Genomic DNA, 19775 nt, shown 5'->3' with positions numbered 1-19775 from the left:
TATGACGTTATCTTCAGTCACCCTCCTACGCAACAGCACACCAGAACATCTTACTCTTATCTAACCATAGTTTAACACCCATCCATCACTCCCGTGTTTGGTAACAGTGTTCTACTCTTGCTTTCTCAATCCAGTGTTTAGTATTCCACAAATGAGGCGATGCGTTGCCTGTCCTTAGGTATTTGGATCATTTCCCTTAACATAATTGATCTCGAGTTCTGTCTGTGGCAAGAAGGCTCAGTGGCAGAATAGCGCTCCATTGTGTATGCTGAAAAACGTTAATCAGCATTTTTTTCAGCATTCATCACGTGATAGGCACTTCTGGCTCTTCCATCTCTTGTACTGTAAGCAGTGTTACAATGAACAATGGCTCTTCTCCCTGTTGACTATCCAACAGTGAAACTTCCGGGTCTCGTATTATTATTTATTAAAAAATAAAGAATAAGAAATTCACAACCCATGTTTTAAAGTTCTTTCTTTCTCTCCTTGCTTATTTATTATTTATCTCTCCAGGAGATCTTGTCAGTCCTTGAATGCGGTGTACATCAGACTGCAGCAGAGGCGACCTCGAAGCACTCCCGTCGCCCCTGCGCAGCGCCGTGTTTTACGGCAAGTCCAGCTCATACTCCACCATCAAGTGTGACTCGCTCATCAGCTCAATTTGCGATGGATCGTTAGGAATAGCCTTGAAACCAATGCTCTCATGATTCCCCCTCAAAATATCCGGTGAGAGGTTAGAGCGCGGGAGAAACGGAAGAGGCTGAACCTAGCGCACCTCCATGGATTCCATCTGTAACTTCAGACCCTGGACATCCTCAGGGTGGAGGAGTTCATCTTGTCTTGGCTGAGCTAATTTTTTGTTGTTGTTGATAAGAAAGGTGGGTAACTGGGCAAGAGTTCATTTTTTCACACAAGAAAACCCCTTCTGAAGAAGATCATGGCCTCTCAAAAGGAACACTTCCTGAGAGTTCTGTCACCGGAACAGTCAGTCCTTCAGCTGCGACCCAAGGCCTCTGGCGTTCATCTTGGAATAAACTCCGCGAAAGCCTGAGCCTGCTATAGTCCATCTGTCTTGGTTTTTCAAACTAAAATATAATTATATCATCACTCACCTTCTTTTTTCTCCTTCCAGCAATTTCCATGTTCCCCACCCATCGTTCTCTCCTGACCCACTTTCCTTAATGTATATATTATAATGTGTTATACAATGCAACATTATATAAATACAACGTGTTGAATCTTATAATGTGTTTAGCATTTCTTATACACAAAATATTTCAGGACTGACTAGTTACCTGATATTGGGTAACCAACTACAGAGCAGACCCCCTTCAGCATTCCTCATTTGCCTGTAGTTCTTTGTTTAAAGGGAGAGCCTCCTGATACTTCCCCCTTCCACTTCTGCAGGTGTTGTCCTTGTTCGGGAAGCCACATTGTCCAGCTGTCATGGGTGAGGCAGCCCTGTCATTTCCAGGAGTCACAATCTCACATAATACATTTGGGTAGTCTGGATTACAGTCTTCCCAACCTCTCTTCGTCAGTGTTCCTGGGCCTTAAGTCTAGAAGTTGTATTGCAGATGTACCCATTTGGTCTGTGTACCCCAGGATCAGCTGTTCTCTGCTCTCTGCATTTTTAACAGTGTGGATTTCTGTAATGGTTTCTGTCTGTGACAAAAAGACACTTTTTGATGAGTGGTGTGTAAATGTCTCTTTTATTTCCTCTGTTCAAAGGATGAGATGAGAGTTGTACCCAAGCTGTGCAAATACACGGCCTGGGCTGAGTCCAGAGAGGTTTTTGTTTTGTTTTGTTTTCTCTGTTCTAGCTATCCCTAGGCCTAAACCTGGAAGCTTCTAGTCTCTACATAATCTAATCTTCTAAGCTGACTGATTCAATCTGGCTTCTCTCCACTTCTGCTTGAACTGCTCTACTTTGCCTTATATTAACTTTGGAATACATCCTAATCTTTTTGCTGCTTCTCATTCTTGGGCTCATTCTGTATTCACCTGTGTCTAGCTTGTTCTCTGCAACCTGTCTCTAAAAAACTGCCACACACACACCACACCATACAGTACTCTCTGTCTCTGTCTTTGTCTCTGTCTTTCTCCTTCCTCCCTCCCTCCCTCTACCCTTAAGTAGCCTTTCTTTCCTGTGCTGTTCTTATGTGAGTTGGGTATATCCTATCTCTGATTCAGTCTGGCAGAACTTTCTGTGATTCTTTACTTTGTCTGTCCCTCAATTAGATGTCACTTTCAAACATGGCTGCTTTCTTCTATAAACTAACCTTATCTGCGTTGTTGGGGATTAAAGGTGAGTACTCAGGCATGTCTGTATTCCAGTCAGATCATACTGTAATCTAGGGAGTGTCTGTATTGCAGCCAGGTCATAGAGACCTAGAAGATCTTTGGATGTGATCCCTTACCAGAACAGCCATGTACTGGATTAAAATTCCATTTATCTGGATATAAGGATACGTAAGTAGAATGCTGTTAAGAATTATGCTGGGTTAGTAAAATGTCAGTAGTAGATTCTCTTTTCCTGCTGGTCCTGGATCTTTGGATAGATTTAGAGCACCAGGCATGATTTCCTTCTTGTTGAGCAAGACTTAAGTCCAATTAGAGAGCTGATCGTTGTCACCAAGATATAAGTATCACATCTTGATGATATCTTGCCATGCTAGTAATTGTTGTGGTTTATAGGCTTCATGGGTGGGTTTTATTAGTTGCTTTCTCCACTTGGCACCTTGGATAGCACGTTCCAGCACTATGAAAGCTAGTCCTTACAGAGAAGCTTCCTGGTCAAATCCAGCTCAGATCCTCTGAACTCTGTGTCTGAAGTGGACAGTATCTTCAGTAATAGGTTACCTTCAACCTCTAAATATTATACTGGACTTCTTGACTCTCTTAAAGGGATTCCTCATGCCTGTGCTGAGTTTTTTTGTTAGCTTTAGCTTGTGAAGGCAGCATTGTCAACCCAAAGAGTATAGCTTCATTTAATCTATAGATGTATACATAAACATGCATTTTAGGCATTGTATGTAATTTTAGGTAAATAAAAATATGATTTATGGCTTTTTCAAACATTCTTAGTATTACTTTTCCTGTTTCCTCCCTCTCCTGTAATGGCTTTCCACAGTTAAATCCGTCAGCCCGAGGTTTTCCATTTCTCATTTATATCACTTGTATCCTGCTACTCTCCTTTCTAACATTCTTTCTCCTTCCTGCCCACTGTTCCCCCTCCATCTTGGTACCTTTTTACTTCCCTGGTTTGGGCAGCTGCTCAAGGCTATATAGTCATCTCTCTCTCATCAGGGAACCACAAATGAGAGAGCATATATGTGTGTCTTTCTGGGTCTGGGTCACCTCACTCAATATAATATTTTCTACTTCCATCTGGAAATAATGTAACCAAGGAAGTGAAAGACTTTGACAAAGGAACCTGTAAATCTCCGAAGAAAGAGTTTGAGAAAGTCACTAGAAAATGGTAAGACTCCTCATATCATGGATGGTAGAATATTAGGAAATGATCACTTTATGGAAAGCAACTTACAGATTCAATGCAATTTTAATCTTATTCTTCGCAGATATAGAAAAAAAAACAAACTTGTCCTAAAATTCACCTGGATCTACAAAAGATTCTAAATAACCTAAGTAAACCTGAGCATAAAGAACAATGCTGGAGGGGTTTCTATTTTAGATCTCAACATATCACAAAGCTATAATTATAAAAACAGTATGGTACTGGCACAAACATGGGCATATAGACTAATGGAGCAAAACGGAAATCCCAAACATGAGAACACATAGCTACAGCCTTCTAATATTTGACAAAGATGCCAAATATGACTTAAACACTAAGGGAAAATACAGCATTTTCAACAAATGGTATTGGGAAAACTGTATGTCCACGTGTGAAAGAATAAAAATAGATCCATATCTATCACCCTGCACAAAAATTAACTGCAAATGGATCAAAGGACCCAGTGTGAAACTTGAAACATTGAAAATTATAGAAAAAAAAGGCAGTATCTTTTTAAAATATGTGTGTAGGAAGGGACTTTCTGATTTTGCCCAGAAATCAAAGCCAACAATTGACAAGCGGGACTTCCACATGTCTGAAAGTTTTCCCCACTTAGTCAATATACAAATAATCAACTGAGTGACTAGTCTGATCACAGAGTGGGAGAACAGTCTTTGCCAACTGTACTTCTGACAGAAAATAACTATCCAGAATATATAAAGAACTCATAATACAGTCAAAGAAGACAAACAACACATTCAAAACATGGGCTGTGGGTCTGAACAGAGAATTGTCAAAAGAAGAAAAACTGGCTAAGAAATAGATTAAAATGTTCATCATCCTTCACAATTATATAAAAATAGAATTAAACCATTTGAGATGACACCTTACCCTTGTATGAATGGATAAGGTCAAGAAAACAACTGACAACAAATGCTAGGAAGAATATGGGGAAAGGGGAACCTTCATTCATTGTTGGTGGCACTGAAAACATGGTAGAAATCAGTGTGGAGAATTCTTAAAAACCTAAAAAATAAATAAATAAATTTCTCCTGTGGCTCAGCTATACCATGCCAAAAGGACTAGACATGATATACCATAGATATTTGCCCAACCGTGTTCATTGATGTTCAAAACACAAAAACTTGGAAGTAGAGACAACTGCCTTATCTTCAACTGATGAGTGGATAATGAAAATATACTATGTGGACATTATGAGGTGGTATTTGTCTGTAAAGAAAAATAAAACCGCAGCCTTCAAAAAATAGATCTGCACATATTGTACATCAAAAAGTGATATAAACATATTAAACACGTAAGGGGTTAGAGTTGACCCTACTTTGTTGTTGTTGTTAATGATAATTGTAACCCATAAGATCAAGAGGAAGTTGATAGGATCTGGACTCGCTGCATAAAGGGCTTATCTCGAGAGCAAGAGAACTTGAGGTTGGAACCCCAGTACCCATATGAGCTAGTCAGTAGTGCGCGTCTGTCATCCAGTGTTCCTGTGGAAGATGGAAGGAGGGTCCCTGGAAGCCTGCGGGCCAGGTTGCCTGGAATGCTGGTATTAAAGAAGGAGAAAAGCTAGAAACGTGTGTGTATGCGTGTGCACGAACTGCCCCCACCTCCCAGAGAGAGAGAGATTTAAGTCCTAAGATAAAGCTGGAAATGTAAATGTTTTCCCAATAAAACTCAGTGTTTCAGAATACTTGCATACTTCTCTAGGCCAAGGACCTCCATGTCACAACTTTATATATGGATGGGCTGGCAATACTTATATTTTCTTACTGTTCCATGAGCATGGGAGATCTTTCCATCTTCTGATATCTTATTCATTCTGGCACTTTCTCAGAAAATTGGGAATAGCACTACCTCAAGATCCAACTATACCACTCTTGGGCATATGCCTGAAATATGTTCCACCATACAACAAGGGCATTTGTTCAGCTATGTGCATAGCAACTTTATTCATAATAGCCAGAAACTGGAAACAACCTAGCTGTCTCTCAGCTGAAGAATAGATAAATAATAGAAATATATTATTTATATTTAAAATATAGCTAAAGAATAGAAATTGTGGTACATTTACACAATAGAACACTACTCAGATATTAAAAACAAGAAAATTATGAAATTTACAGGCAAATGAATGGAACTAGAAAAGATCATCCTGAATGAGGTAACCCAGACCCAGAAAGATATATATGGAATATACTTATAAGTGGATATTAGCCATATAATATAGGATAACCATACTAAAATCCACAGACCTAAAGAAGCTAAAAAACAAGGACGACCCTAGGCAGGATGCTTACTTCTCGTTCAGAAGGGCAAACAGAATAGATACTTGAAGCAGTTGAAAAGCAGGAGCAGGACAGGTGCCTACCATAGATGTCCTCTGAAAGATTCCACCCGCCAGGGGATTGAAGGAGATGCTGATACTCACAGCCAAACTTTGACAGAGCCCAGGGAGTCTTATGAAAGAGTGGGGAGATAGAAGGACCCAGAGGGGACAGGGTCTCCACAAGGACACCAACAAAGCCAACAAATCTGGGTTCACGGAGTCCTGCGGAGACTGATGCACCAACCAAGGACCGTGCATGGAGAGGACTAGACCCCCTGCTCAGATGTAGCCATAGGCAGGTCAGTGTCCATGTCGGTTCCCTAGTAAGGGGAGCAGAGGTTGTCTCTGACATGGACTGTCTCTGACATGGACTCCTGCCTGCTCCCTGATCACTTCCCCCTGGCGACGGGGCCTTACTAGACACAGAGGACAAGGATCCAGGCAGTCCTTGCTAGGGTCAGATGGTAGGAAAGGAGGACTCCCCCTTTCTGTGGACTAAGGAAGGGGAATAGTGGGGAAGAGGGAGGAAGGTTGGGACTGGGAGGAGAAGAAGAAGGAGGCTACAATCGGGATATAAAGTGAATAAATTATTTTTTTTTTTTTAAAGTTTAAAAAATGCTTGTGTTTTAAAAAGCTTCCTTTTGTAGAAAAGTGAAGGATGATGAGAAGCAGTGAGACTGTAAAATTTTGAACAAATGATCCTGATTGTAGTGTACATGCCTGTAACCCCATCTCTCAGGACGCTGAAGCAGAAAGACTGCCAGGAGTTGAAGGCTACCCTGTACTACAGGAAGAGTCCCTCTCTCAAACAGCAAAAAGTTAGAATTGTCTTTTTAAATGAAGAAGCATTTGTAACGGTGCAGTTGTAGCCCCAGTACCAGAGATGAAGGAAAGTCAGTTCTGAAAGGCAGATGCCACAGTAGTTTTAGCAGCTTAGTGAGATGGATTAGGGAAAGACACACAACATCTGTACTGTTTTAAAACTTGGTGGCCAGGCAAATCACAATGAGGCGAAAGTCATCAAGAACAGGTCCAAGGAATAAGATTCAAAGAATGAATGGATCCTTGACTACACATAATCAAAGTTGCCTTAGTAATGTCTTCTCTTCATAAATGCTACTGTGGTGACAGATTAAGTTGCAACAAAACAGAACATGTTTGAACACAGCTGCACTGAAGAGAGATGACTGACAGAGATCCTGCTCCCCTTTCTGAGATGTTCTACGATGTAACATTATTTTGTATTAACATGTTAACACATAATCTTTGGGCTTCATTGCTTTATTCCATACCCATTTTTGCATGCTACACTATTCCTATCAATTATAAACTTGACTGTGTTTGAAATGAGGCTAAGTGTGAAAAAAAAAAAAAAAAAAAAAAAAAACAAGGCTGAAGTGGAAAAAATAAAAACAAGATTGTTCTGAATCATTTTCTCCTGGTTAACCATTTTTCTACTTCCATTGTTTCTGCCCCTGTGGACCTCATTTTTCTTTTCTTTTTCATCTCTCAGAGGGACTAATTATCTCAGAAAAATTTTGAGAGCATCAAATTTTCTAGGTTTTTCGTCATAGTTTCCATAAGAAAATTCTAAATTAAGAGATGATTACACAAGCCAATAGGTAGATCTAAGTGTGAAGCGGGTCACGTGTGCCAAGAATTAAGCTGAAAAGCAGAATTCCTGTGATTTACTTGTAACTGTTCACCTTTGTATTCAGTTTCTGCTAACAACAAAAACACTATACCATGATTATAAAAATATCTACAGTGATACCATCATTTGTGCCCAGTCAAAATATTCCTTTCTCCTCAGTACGATTAGTGATGCTAAGGTTAAATTGCATTACTTTAGTAATGTTTATATTTAAGATAAATCGCTTAGCATGGTAATTTTCATATGGGTTCTATTTCTATGTGAAAAAAAGTACCCAGAAATAGTCAGTAAAATTAGTAGGTAACTAATAAAAATTATTAAAATTTAAATATATCTTAAATGTACAATGCACCCTTAAAGGTGCTATCTCTTCTATACCAACTAAGATTTCCAACACTAAGGAAAGATATGTAAATTTATCTCCCTGAAAGGTCACTGACTGCTAAGTACAGAATACATGCTTGTAATTTGCATTTGTCCCTATATGGTTTCCTTGTGACCTTGACAGTAAAGTGATCCAACACTGTTATGTACTTCCTTTTAACTGAAATGGGTTAATCTGTTCTAGTATCACTCAGATCATAATTTTTTTATATCACTTTAACCATTTTACATCAAATTACAAATAGGGAAGTGAAATTATTTTTAATATATTTTTGTGTTAATTTTAGATATCAAATGAAATCTTTCTCATTTTAAACTGTCTCCCTCTTTTTAAAGATTTATTTATTATTTATACAGTGTTCTCCCCGCAGGTGTACCTCAGCGCAGCAGAGGGCATCAGATCTTACTATAGATGGTTGTGAGCCACCATGTGGTTGCTGGGAATGGAACTCAGGACCTTTGGAAGAGCAGACAGTGCTTTTTTTTAATTTTTTATTTTTTTTTATCAGTTACATTTTATTAACTCTGTATCCCAGCCGTGTCCCGATCCCTCATTCCCTCCCAGTCCCTCCCTCCCTCCCTCCCTCCCTCCCTCCCTCCCTCCCTCCCTCATCTCCACCGTGCCCCTTTCCAAGTCCACTGATGGGGGGACCTCCTCCCCAATCATCTGATCCTGTTTTGTCAGGTATCTTCAGGACTGGCTGCAAAGCCCTCCTCTGTGGCCTAACAGGACTGCTCCTCCCTTCGGGGGTGGGGAGACCAAAGAGCCAGTCATTGAGTTCCTGTTAGAAATAGTCCCTGTTCCCCTCACTTTGGGAAACCAATTGGTTACTGAGCTACCACAGGGCTGGAGAGATGGCTCAGCCGTTAAAGGCTAGGCTCACAACCAGACAGTGCTCTTAACCACTGAGTCATCTCTCCAGCCCTCTATCTCCCTATTTAATAGATATGTTTTAAATAGAAAACATTCCACTAAACTTGTTGCTATGGATCTTAAAATTGCATAGAAATTTAACTAGAATGCCTGCTCAGACATAGCTGTCTCCATGTGGGTTCCCTGGAAAGAGGAACAGGGACTATCTCTGATGTGGACTCAGTGGCTGGCTCTTTAATCACCTCCCCCTGGGCGGGGGGCATCCTTGCCAGGCCACAGAGGAAGACAATGCAGCCAGTCCTGATGAGACCTGATGGACTAGGGTCAGAGAGTAAAGTAAGGGAGGAGGACCTCCCCTATCTGTGGACTAGGGGAGGGCAATACGGGGAGAAGAAGGAGGGAAGGTGGGACTGGAATGAGATGAGGGAAGGGGTTACAGCCAGGATTCAAAGTGAATAAATTGTAATAAGTAATAAATAAAAAAGAAATTTAAATAAATGAATTGGTGAGGATACCTAATTGGCAGTGCTTCTTTAATTGCATGAGTGAGCAAATAGTATACACTGTTTCCACAAGAGGAAAATGACACTTGTGTAGCCTTGTGCTTCTTTTCCTTGACTCTCCAGGTTCCATTCAGGATCAAATATGGGGTGGTCACTTCCTGTGCCTAATACTTGTTACCAGCTACCGGTCTTGATTAAAATAGACTCCATCATCCATCAGGAAGACTTGGTTCTCTCTCTGCCTCTCTCTCTCTCCACTTCAACACACACACACACACACACACACCAAATTTGATGTGGGCTGGGGTGGGGGTGGAGAGTAGAACAGCAGTATTTCCCATGAGACCATACAATCTCCCAATTCTTGTTAGCAATAATTAGCTAAGGGAATTTGGGTAGGAATGTTAGGAGTCCTTCATAGAGTAACCGATTCTATATCAACTTAGACACCCAGAAGATGTTCTTGCTTGTTAGACATGAGTGCTTAGATCCTTACGCACCACCCATGCGGGTGATCATCAGAGCCCCCTCAACTGCACTATTCCTGGCTCCTCATATGGGCTGGAAGACTGCAGATGGGCTTCATGCTACAGCATGAGTAACGTGAATCCGTTGTGCTCACCAACATTCTTTCTTCACCCAGGCCAATTCCGCTATGCTAGGTACTATTGGTCTTTGATTTAGCTCCTTTCTTATAGATTTCCTAAAGCCGTCTTTCTCCTCTCTTGTCTATACTCCGGTAATTCCACTTGACTTCCAGGTTAAGTCCCAGGAAAGAGAAGGAGCTGTGGTCATGGCAGTTCTGAGGGTGCTGTTAAGTTTGGTAAGTTGTTGATCCTGAGACCTTTCTCTAGTCTGTGTAGAGACTAGAGAAAGATTTGTGAGTGCTTCTGTGGAGTTCTCCCCAAAATAAGTTTAGAAAATTTTGAACCTGCTGAGTTGTAAAATCCTAGGGATAAGGATACTGATTATAATCTTGTATCATGTGAGAACTCTCAGGAACGAATACTGAGTGGTGCTGTGACTTTGAGCTTCAGCATGGAGAACCTGTAAAAGGAATACAACATATTCATATTGAGTCTTATAGCTTTGTGGCCACTGAATGCACAAAATGAGCAGTGGGTTTAGTCTGAAATATCCGTCTCATTCTTAACTCTGGGACTTTTCAATTCATTCCTCTGAAGCACCTAAGTAGTAAACTCCATGCCAGTGCCTGACAAGGTAACTAGATAGTGACTGATATTAGAGCATTGTTTGATTTTTTATAGAATATGTAAAATTTTTAGTATCTGGTCATGGATCCAGAAGCCACAAAACATGTAAATACTTGTGCTGTTTTTCAAAACAATGCAAAAACATTTAAATTCTAAGGTGAACCAATGTTTAGAAGTAATTTCCTTAGGTTCAAGTAAAGATAGACACATAGATATTTAAAATAACATTTTAGACCAATAAAAGATGTAGTCATTTGCTGTTTATTGTCTGAAATGTAAGAAAGCCATCCTCCCCTGTAGGAAGGGCTAGGGAAAAACACAAGTGATTGGGTCAATGAGTTAGAATGGAACACTGATAACAACAATCATATTTGAATGATTTCTGGTTGATTTAAGAAGCAAGGAAAAGGAAAGGACTAGGGTTTATGTTCTTTTTTACAGTCAATAAACACTCATGTCTGTGTGAATGTCATAGGAAAGGTCTAAGAACTGTAGTCATGGAATAAAGTCATTAAAGTGACAGTCACAGTCACTTCCTCCTGATATCCAAGACTTCATTAGACTTATTCTGGAGTGCTCAAGGCTGTCACAACTGTCTCATTCCCTGAACAAAATTATGATTTTTTTTTTGCTTCATCTTTGCCAAGATAGCTTCTTGCCTTACTGAATTTATAAATAACACTTGTTATTAAACATGATGCAATAGGTCAAGACACATGAGATGAAGTCTCAACATTTTAATTCAAGTTTTGGTGTGTACATATTTAGTGTGGTTGCTGTACTACATAATTTATTTTCTTTTATATTTTAAGATGTTTACAACTTAAAAAGATACACCAAAGCTAATAGAAAAAAAAAGACATGTATTCTACCATTCAGAATTAACTGCTATTTCCTGTAGTCACAATTATAGCTTTTTAAACGTGTTAAGCCCTCTAAATCCCAGAATTTGATGCACTCTTTCTTATCCATGCAACAATTCCCCAACAATTTATTGTAATGTTCTAAATTTCTATTTTTCAAGAGGAAGCAGTAAAGCCTTGCTATCCTCATCATAAACACGGCCTCTCAACTCTCAAAGCACTGTCTACCTAGAGATTATCAAATTATCACACCCACGCATTACAACTGGAGAAACTCACTGAAGCCTCCACTCTGTTATAACTTTGATAAAATTCCACTTCTAATACGTGTCAACATTTAATGGGCAAAATATTTTTGTTCTCTAGTGTACCCAACAAATATATTAGCTTCTAATAAAATTCACAATCCTGTAACTTTTTACTAACTGCTTAGAAAAATGTGAAAGAAATATTGATTAACTTGCATCACACAGAATATTTGCCCTAAGACATAAAACCACTGCCAAAAACCTGAGACTATAAAATGATATATAAGATATAAAATCTTTTAGTGTGATGAAATCAAGACAGATAAAGAAAATATTCAATGTAGGTTTTCTAGAAGTAAGGTTCGCTTTAAGTATAAAGTGTAAGAAGAGGAAAAGACTGTTAAGGAGATGTTCAATATTCACTCATGATGGGCTCTGGGGCTTTTCTTGTCCTTTCAGTCTTTGTGGAAAGGCTTTCCCAATGGGAGAAAAGTCTTCTAATGCCACAACACACTGATGTAAGCTATAGTTTTATTATAGAGGCAAAACAGTATGAAGAATGCACAAGTGGTGATGTACATTATTTGCTATCTTGTCTGACACTGGGTATTAGGATCATATTTCATGCAGCAGGATGGATGAGACCCATGGGTATAGATATGAATAATGGCAAGATAAGGTCTTTCCAACGTTTTGCTCAGTCACTTCTACTCTCTTGGGTTTGGATTGAATTCTAGACTTCTTAGGAGTGATGAGACAGTATTCAGAATGAGGTTTCACCTGACAGGACATCCATATCTCTCTTCTAGGACCAAGCCCCTAGCCTCTCTACAGGGTATGGACTAGTAGGACAATTTGGAATTACCCTATTTTTAAAAATAATGGAAAAAATTTAAGTGTTGGTTCCTTTGTAAAAGAATCAGTCTTTTTTAAGACAGGTTTCTATATAGCTCAGTTTGGCCCACAACTCACTGGCCTTGAACTCCTGACCTTCCTGTGTCTGCCTCTGGGGTGCTCAGGTAACAGGTATTCACCACCAGGCATATGGCATCAATCACCTTTTGTGAACAATATTTTACAGCCAGCTGATGAAAAATAGTGATTCAAAATGTTGACAAATCAACACAAGCTGGAACTTTAAAAACACAAATTTGATGTTTTTCAGACCAAATGATGATTTATATCCAGGATGATTTATATCTGACTTTAGATCAGATAGCCAGCATTTCTGAAGAGATTCCCACGGTACCATTTTACCACTCATTCTATTTTAAGAAATCGTATCTGCGACCTTCACCAACACTGGTCTTTCTCTTCCTAGGTAACACGTGGTTGCAGGTGATGGAAAAGGACAACACAAGTTCTTTTGAAGGCTTCATCCTCGTGGGCTTCTCTGACCGCCCTCGCCTAGAGCTGATCCTCTTCGTGGTGGTTCTCTCCTTTTATCTGCTCACTCTTCTTGGCAACATGACCATCATCTTGCTTTCGGCTCTGGATTTCCGGCTGCACACACCCATGTACTTCTTTCTGGCCAACCTCTCATTCCTGGACATGTGTTTCACTACAGGCTCCATCCCACAGATGCTCTACAACCTCTGGGGTCCAGACAAGACCATCAGCTATGTGGGTTGTGCCATCCAGCTGTACTTTGTCTTGGCCTTGGGAGGGGTAGAGTGTGTCCTCCTGGCCGTCATGGCGTATGACCGCTATGCTGCTGTCTGCACACCCCTGCACTACACCGTCATCATGCACCCTCGTCTCTGTGGGCAGCTGGCTTCGGTGGCATGGTTGAGCGGCTTTGGCAATTCCCTCATCATGGCACCCCAGACTTTGATGTTGCCCCGCTGTGGGCACAGGCGAGTGGACCACTTCCTCTGTGAGATGCCAGCACTGATTGGCATGGCCTGTGTGGACACTATGGCCTTGGAGGCGCTGGCTTTTGCCCTGGCTATTTTCATCATCTTGGCACCACTTATCCTAATCCTTATCTCCTACGGTTACATTGCCCGAGCAGTGATTCGGATCAGGTCAGCGGCTGGACGAAAGAAAGCCTTCAACACCTGCAGCTCCCACTTAATCGTTGTCTCTCTCTTCTATGGTACCATCATCTATATGTACCTCCAGCCTGCAAACACTTACTCCCAGGACCAGGGCAAGTTTCTCACTCTTTTCTACACCATTGTCACTCCCAGTGTTAACCCACTGATCTATACTCTGAGGAATAAAGATGTCAAAGAGGCCATAAAGAAAGTGCTAGGGAAGGGAAGCACAGATGTATAGCAAGGAATGATTGCATCTGGGGACTGCCTTTCTACCCACCTTCTTTGCAAACTGTCAGACCTAAGGAGTGGTCTAGGGCTACAGAAGAAGAGATACTTGACAAGAAAGGATAGGGTGAGAGGATATGATACTCCTGCGAAATTGTGTCTTCTCAAGTTTCTTTGACTCAGCATTCATCACCAAGGAATTCTAACCTGGTAAGATAACAACATATCCTTGCAAAATGCCAGTTGGGAACGGCATCATCACTTTTTAAAAATCACAATGACTGTGCCTAGTAGGTCCTTAACAAACATGAAAAGGAAGATCTTATAAGTAATGCAAAAGAAACACTTGTGGTTTTGTTTTGTTTTTTCTAGAAAATTGAAATGTGCTTTTCTAGTGCCAAATGCCTGCCCAAGAGCCAAAACAAATAGTTCAACTATTTAGTTTTAACATCTCCAGCACCACAACTGGCTCACAGAGCCTATGTGTTTTGAGTCACCTACAAAAGTGACCTTAATGGTTCATGTTTGACTTTCAAGCGACAGAGACTAAAGGAGAAAGCATGTAAAGCAAGATTAAGAGGAGAAAGTTCTTAACATTTCACCTACCTGTCAATGCCAAGAGAAGGCAGAGGGGTCTTCTTGCTTCAAATGATTGGTTTTAGTTTTCCATGTTCACATATATTATGAACACGACTTGAACTGAGGAAGAAAAGACATGAGACGAATTGCGGGGATTGTTGTAAGACCTGTGACTGGTCATTCTCTGCATATTGCTCTGTTCGTGTTGACATTACCAACGGCAGGGCCTCCCTGCTGTCATGGAGATTAATGTGAGCAGCGGACACTGTAGCAATTTAGATACTGCTGCAGGCTCTTGTGCCTGGACACTGCATGCCCAGTTGGTGGTACTGTGTTAGAAAGTTGGGAACCTTCCGGGAAGCGGAGCTTCACTAGAGGAAGTACATCACTGAGAGCTGGGTTTCAGGCTTTACAGCCTCACCCTACTTCCTTGTCCACATTCTGCTTCCTGTTCTTCCTTCTGACATATGGAGACGTGAGGAGCCCAGACACACACTCCCGCACTGTGGCGCTGCTGCCAGGCCCTCCCCCTCCATGTCGGAGTATTAACCCCTCTTACACTTTAAGCCAAAACAAACTCTTCTTGATTTGCTCTATTATTTACATGGACATCAATGTCACACAGTATGGCAAGGAAGAACTTAAAAGATAAAGTAGATATTTCTATATATACACTAATTTTTCAAGCTCTCTAATGGAACTCCAGATGAATTCATTTCCCATGAGACTTATTTTGCTTTACCTCTTTCTTATCTAAGATATTTCAGATCACTGTAATAGGCTGTAGGGACTAACAATGTGAGAACTCATGAGGAAAACATCAATATGCTTTACTAACATGTTCACAGTCCGATTATTTATATAATAATGTGCAAAGAATGCTACTTTGGGCATAGAGTAGAATAAATTTAAAATACCCTGATTGTCCTGTCCTTTCATGAGCACTGTAGAATACCACCAAAAATAAAATATAGAAGCATTTTATGTTATGCCCCATGAGTCCTTTCTTTCACTAATCATGAGTCGTCCTTACCAAGTGATATTTTAAATCCACAGGCATTTGGGTCAAATGCCTCAGGTTTCTGCCCACTGTGCATAATTTTGCATGTTACTTTTCTCTGCTCTTAAACTTCCTCCGGGAGAAATGAGTTAGCTTGCATGCCTCTGCATCCTTGTGTTTGCATTTGCTTTGATTTTCCGTGTAGAATTGTGAGAAATAGCTTGTCAACTACTTGCCACATCGTTTACTTTCTCCTCCTGTTAGGAGGTGCAAAAGCCCTGAAAACAAGTTCTAGGTACTGAAACAAAACACTAAAATGTCACACACCTCATCACTGCATTGACTTTCCATTCTCTAATAAGAAGGAAAAGACGAGCAAATAGGGGGAACCTCTTTGCAGTGATAGCTGTGTATTTAGAAGCATAGTAGAGCATGGGACCATTGGCTACAGGGAAGGGCAACATTGAGGAAAGCCTCAGAAAGTGCATCCCGGCAAACTTCTATGTGATAGAGATGAGGAGACACCAGGTCGGACATTGATGGGAGCGTTCCCAGCAGAGGGAGCAATCTGTGCAACCTTTGGACGAGGATGAGGAAAATGAGAGAAAAAGAAAAAAAGATGAAGAAAGTGGGAAGGAATTAGGAGCGGGAACCACCCTGGAAAGGAAGGTGTTTACAGAAGGAAAACGGGAGCGATAGCGTGAAATAAAGCTAAAGGACGAAAAGAAGTGGGACCTGGAAACCAGCCCTTAGGCTTAGTCCTGTGAGAACCAGCAAAGAGCAAAAGCAGAGGGACTGCATGGACTGTGAGAGGAGAATGTGTGTAGGAAGAGGGGAAACATCTGAGGGCCAATCAACCAAAGTAAACCATCTGGTGAAAAAAAAAAAAAAACTGCAAAGAAGAGCAGAGGATGGGAGTAAATGTAGAAAGAAGTGGTAAGATTAAAGAGAGAGAGAGAGAGAGAGAGAGAGAGAGAGACCATTTTTCTTAAGATGAGATAAATTATAATATATTTATAAGATAAAAAGGAAAGTATGACTTAGTAACAAAATAATGACATAGATAGGAAAGAAAATTGCCAAGAATAGAGATTTAAGTATGTGGCGGGGGAAAAGAGCCAAGAAAGGGAATGGTTGGCTGTAAGTGGTGGGAAGAGTCCACAGTCTAAGAGGGAAAGCACAAGCCTGAACACACATGTGGCTGTTCCGGCGGATGAAAGCTTGGAAGCTTGTGTGTGCTCTCTCTGATTTTTTTTCTCACCATGAAATAGGATTATGGCCACAATTTTAATTATAAGCTTTTAAACATATCCGAGTAACAATGTTAAAAATGGTGTAGTACTACTTAAAAGTTTTAGGAAGATTTTGAAGCCATGGAGGAAGGGGAGGCACATGGCATCAGAGACCAGGCCATGTGACATTATGACTGGATCACGGATTCTTAGCAGTCGTGGTAAAAAGAAAACGAAAATCTTCCATTTCAAGCTGCTATGGATGAGAATACACATGGGGGGACATAAGCTTTAAAATAGACAATATGGGTCTTTCACCATGACTCAGCAGGTGGAGGTGCCTGCCACCACATCTGATGACCTGACTTCAATATTCAGGATTTATATGATAGAAGGAGAGAACCAGCGACCACTATTTGTCCTCTGACCCACACACACACACACACACACACACACGTAGGGTACACAGGATAATACATATATACCTACACACATATATAGACAATAAATAAAACTGCAGTAAAAAATTTAAATAGCATATTTTAAAGCCACTCCAATTAAAAAGAAAAGGGGATTGTGTAAGTAGATAATACAGGAAAGGTTTGAAAAAATTAAAAATCCATCTCCTATGATTTTAGAGATGACCTCTCTTGCACTGTCCACCCCTGTCTAGGGCAAATATAGTTTTATTCAAATAAACATTTCTTGGTGATGTCTGTTTTCTGTCTTTACAGAAATAGAAAATGAAAAGCAAATCAATATTCATATGGAACCAGAAAAGACCCCATAAGCAAAACAATCTTGAGCAAAACATATGATAATAGAGGGATTGCCATTCCAGATTTCAAGATATGTTGTAGAGCTATAATAATGAAAACAGTGTGGTGCTGGCACAAACAGAAATATGTTGGCTAATGGAATATGATAGATGACCAAAACATGAGTACACGTAACTACAGCCATCTGATATTTGACAAACATGCCAAAAGCATGAGCTGGAGAAGGAAACATGTTTAACAAAAGGTCCTTGGAAAACTGGATATCCACCAGAAGAACAAAAATACACTCACATCTATCACAGTTCACAAAAATGAGCTGCAGCTGGAGAAATGGTTCCAATGTGAACGTGAAACACTGCATCTAAGAGAAAATGTAAGTCCTACCCTACAAATAGGTATAGGAAAAGACATCCTAAATAGGGCTGTATTGGCTCAGGAATGAAGACCAACAATTGACTAGTAATATCTCATATTGCTATTATTTTTAAAACCTGAAGATTCATTCCCATTTCTAGGTCCTTAAAAACTAGATTTCTGGACATTTAAGAACCAGTACATTGCTGGCACTGCTGGTGTGAGCGTGGGAAACCCTGGAAACGTGAGAGAAGAAAGCTGGTCCTGCCTCCCGCCAGCCACACCTGAGGCATGTGCGCAGAGCTGCCCCGCCCCTCACTAGAGCTATGCAGGAGAGCTGGTCTTGGATGGCTGTGGCCCTCACAGGCTTCCTCATATTAGCGTGCTGGCTACATCCCTCACAAGAGTGGTGCAGGAAAACTGGTCCTAATGGTGTGGGTGCAAGAGAGCTGTCAGGCTGACCAACTCAGCTACCGCCCAGATCTATGCCAACATCTACGAGCCGCTGGAGCATGTAGAGGGCCTGTCCTGCAGATCCGAAGCTTCGGGATCTCCACGACTCAGAGCAACCGCAGGGTGTCCATGAGTCTTTATCAGGGTCCAGTAATTGATGGTATAACAGAAGCCTTGAACCAGACTAATGACTCATGGATATCACTGTTTGCAAGTAAAGTTATGCCATGTGACACACCACAAATTCCGATGCCACTACAACAAACGAATATGTGATGGATAGCGAAAGATGGAGGAGTGGATTGGTACATGCAAAGAAGGCTGCACTTGGTAGAAGAGCAGGTCATTGCCCAGAGATGGCTTTTTGGTTTTTTGTTGTTGTTTTGTTTTTTAATCTTTATTTTTATTTACTTTGTGTGTGTGTGGGGGGGGTGAACTATAAAGGTGGAAGGCAGGTATGAAAGGACTGGGAAATGAATGAGATTGGGGTAAATGGTGTGAAATTCCCAAAGATTCAATAAAAAAAATTATGTTAAAAAAAAGAACTGTTAAATATTTAAAACTTATTCGTCCTGCTCCATTCTGCAAATTAAAGGCTTGTTAAACACCTTTTCTTCTCCTCTCAATTCTATTTCCTGGGATTTCTGTGTAGATCTAGTGGTTGACTGCTTCCTATCAGGCAGGAGGGGATGAGTCCATTTGTTTCTCATTTTGCTTTCCACTGACATAACCCTCTGTCCCCTTCAGAGTGCCCTAGCAAGTATCCAAGAAGAACCCTTAACTTTTCTCTTACACAAACCTGTATAGGCATAGGCATAAAACACTTAAGATTGCATTTAGACCATTTGGGTCACTATTTCATAACTGACATTGTCCTATTTTTTTTTTTCTTCTATCACTATTTTTTTCACTCAACAACATCACACTTGAGTAATTCTGGCTCCTAATATTTATAACTAGGTCCGTTCGCTACAGAGAAAATCTTTTTCTCCATATTTTGTCATTACAAAGTTTTCTTTATACCATCTTTACATACCAGTAATTCATTTTACAAGTTACATTTCCATAAGCAAAAATTGTTAGGGGACTGGACATGCTTTATAAAGATTGTGCTATTTACTTGGGCAAGGCCAGGGCACAATATTTTGTGAGTAGTCTTTTCCCCTTCAGTAACACTGGTAACATGAGGTGTGGCTGATTTCTTTTCCTTATGTGACAGATGACTTCTCATTATTACTTACCTATATTTCCTTGACTGTTTGGAAAATTAAAACCTGCTAATGTAGATTTGCAATCTGAGTTCTATATTCAGATGGTCATCCTTTTCTATTATATTATCTACGGTTGCTGAAGTAATAAGACACTCATGCTTTATTTTTTTCATACTTATTCTTTGAAAACAGTGACATGAGTCTATACATAAAATAAGTCTTGATTAGAAAAGATTATTGAAAAATATAAATCAAGAATTTTAAGCTTGACAAAACCGTAAGAAATGGCAGTGATCTTG

General features: G+C 40.3%; 1 protein-coding gene and 1 pseudogene across 1 annotated transcript; one reads left to right on the top strand and one right to left on the bottom strand.

The window, feature by feature from the left end:
• Positions 1 to 604: 604 nt before the first annotated feature.
• Positions 605 to 1024, bottom strand: LOC110556170 (proteasome maturation protein-like; annotated as a pseudogene).
• An 11905-nt stretch (positions 1025 to 12929) lies between these two features.
• Positions 12930 to 13881, top strand: LOC110556162 (putative olfactory receptor 2W6). Its single transcript, XM_021649815.2, has one exon. The coding sequence runs from the start codon at positions 12943 to 12945 to the stop codon at positions 13879 to 13881; it is 939 nt and encodes a 312-aa protein (XP_021505490.1). The 5' UTR covers positions 12930 to 12942.
• Positions 13882 to 19775: the final 5894 nt, after the last annotated feature.

Source organism: Meriones unguiculatus, chromosome 19 (assembly GCF_030254825.1).
Source record: "Meriones unguiculatus strain TT.TT164.6M chromosome 19, Bangor_MerUng_6.1, whole genome shotgun sequence".
Taxonomy (NCBI): Eukaryota; Metazoa; Chordata; class Mammalia; order Rodentia; family Muridae; genus Meriones; species Meriones unguiculatus.
The sequence above is the reverse complement of the archived record's forward strand: the minus strand, read 5'-3'. Positions and strand labels throughout refer to the sequence as shown.

Bases quoted from the DNA above. Each gene is read 5' to 3' on its own strand.
- LOC110556162 (XM_021649815.2), top strand. From the start codon at position 12,943: ATGGAAAAGGACAACACAAGTTCTTTTGAAGGCTTCATCCTCGTGGGC.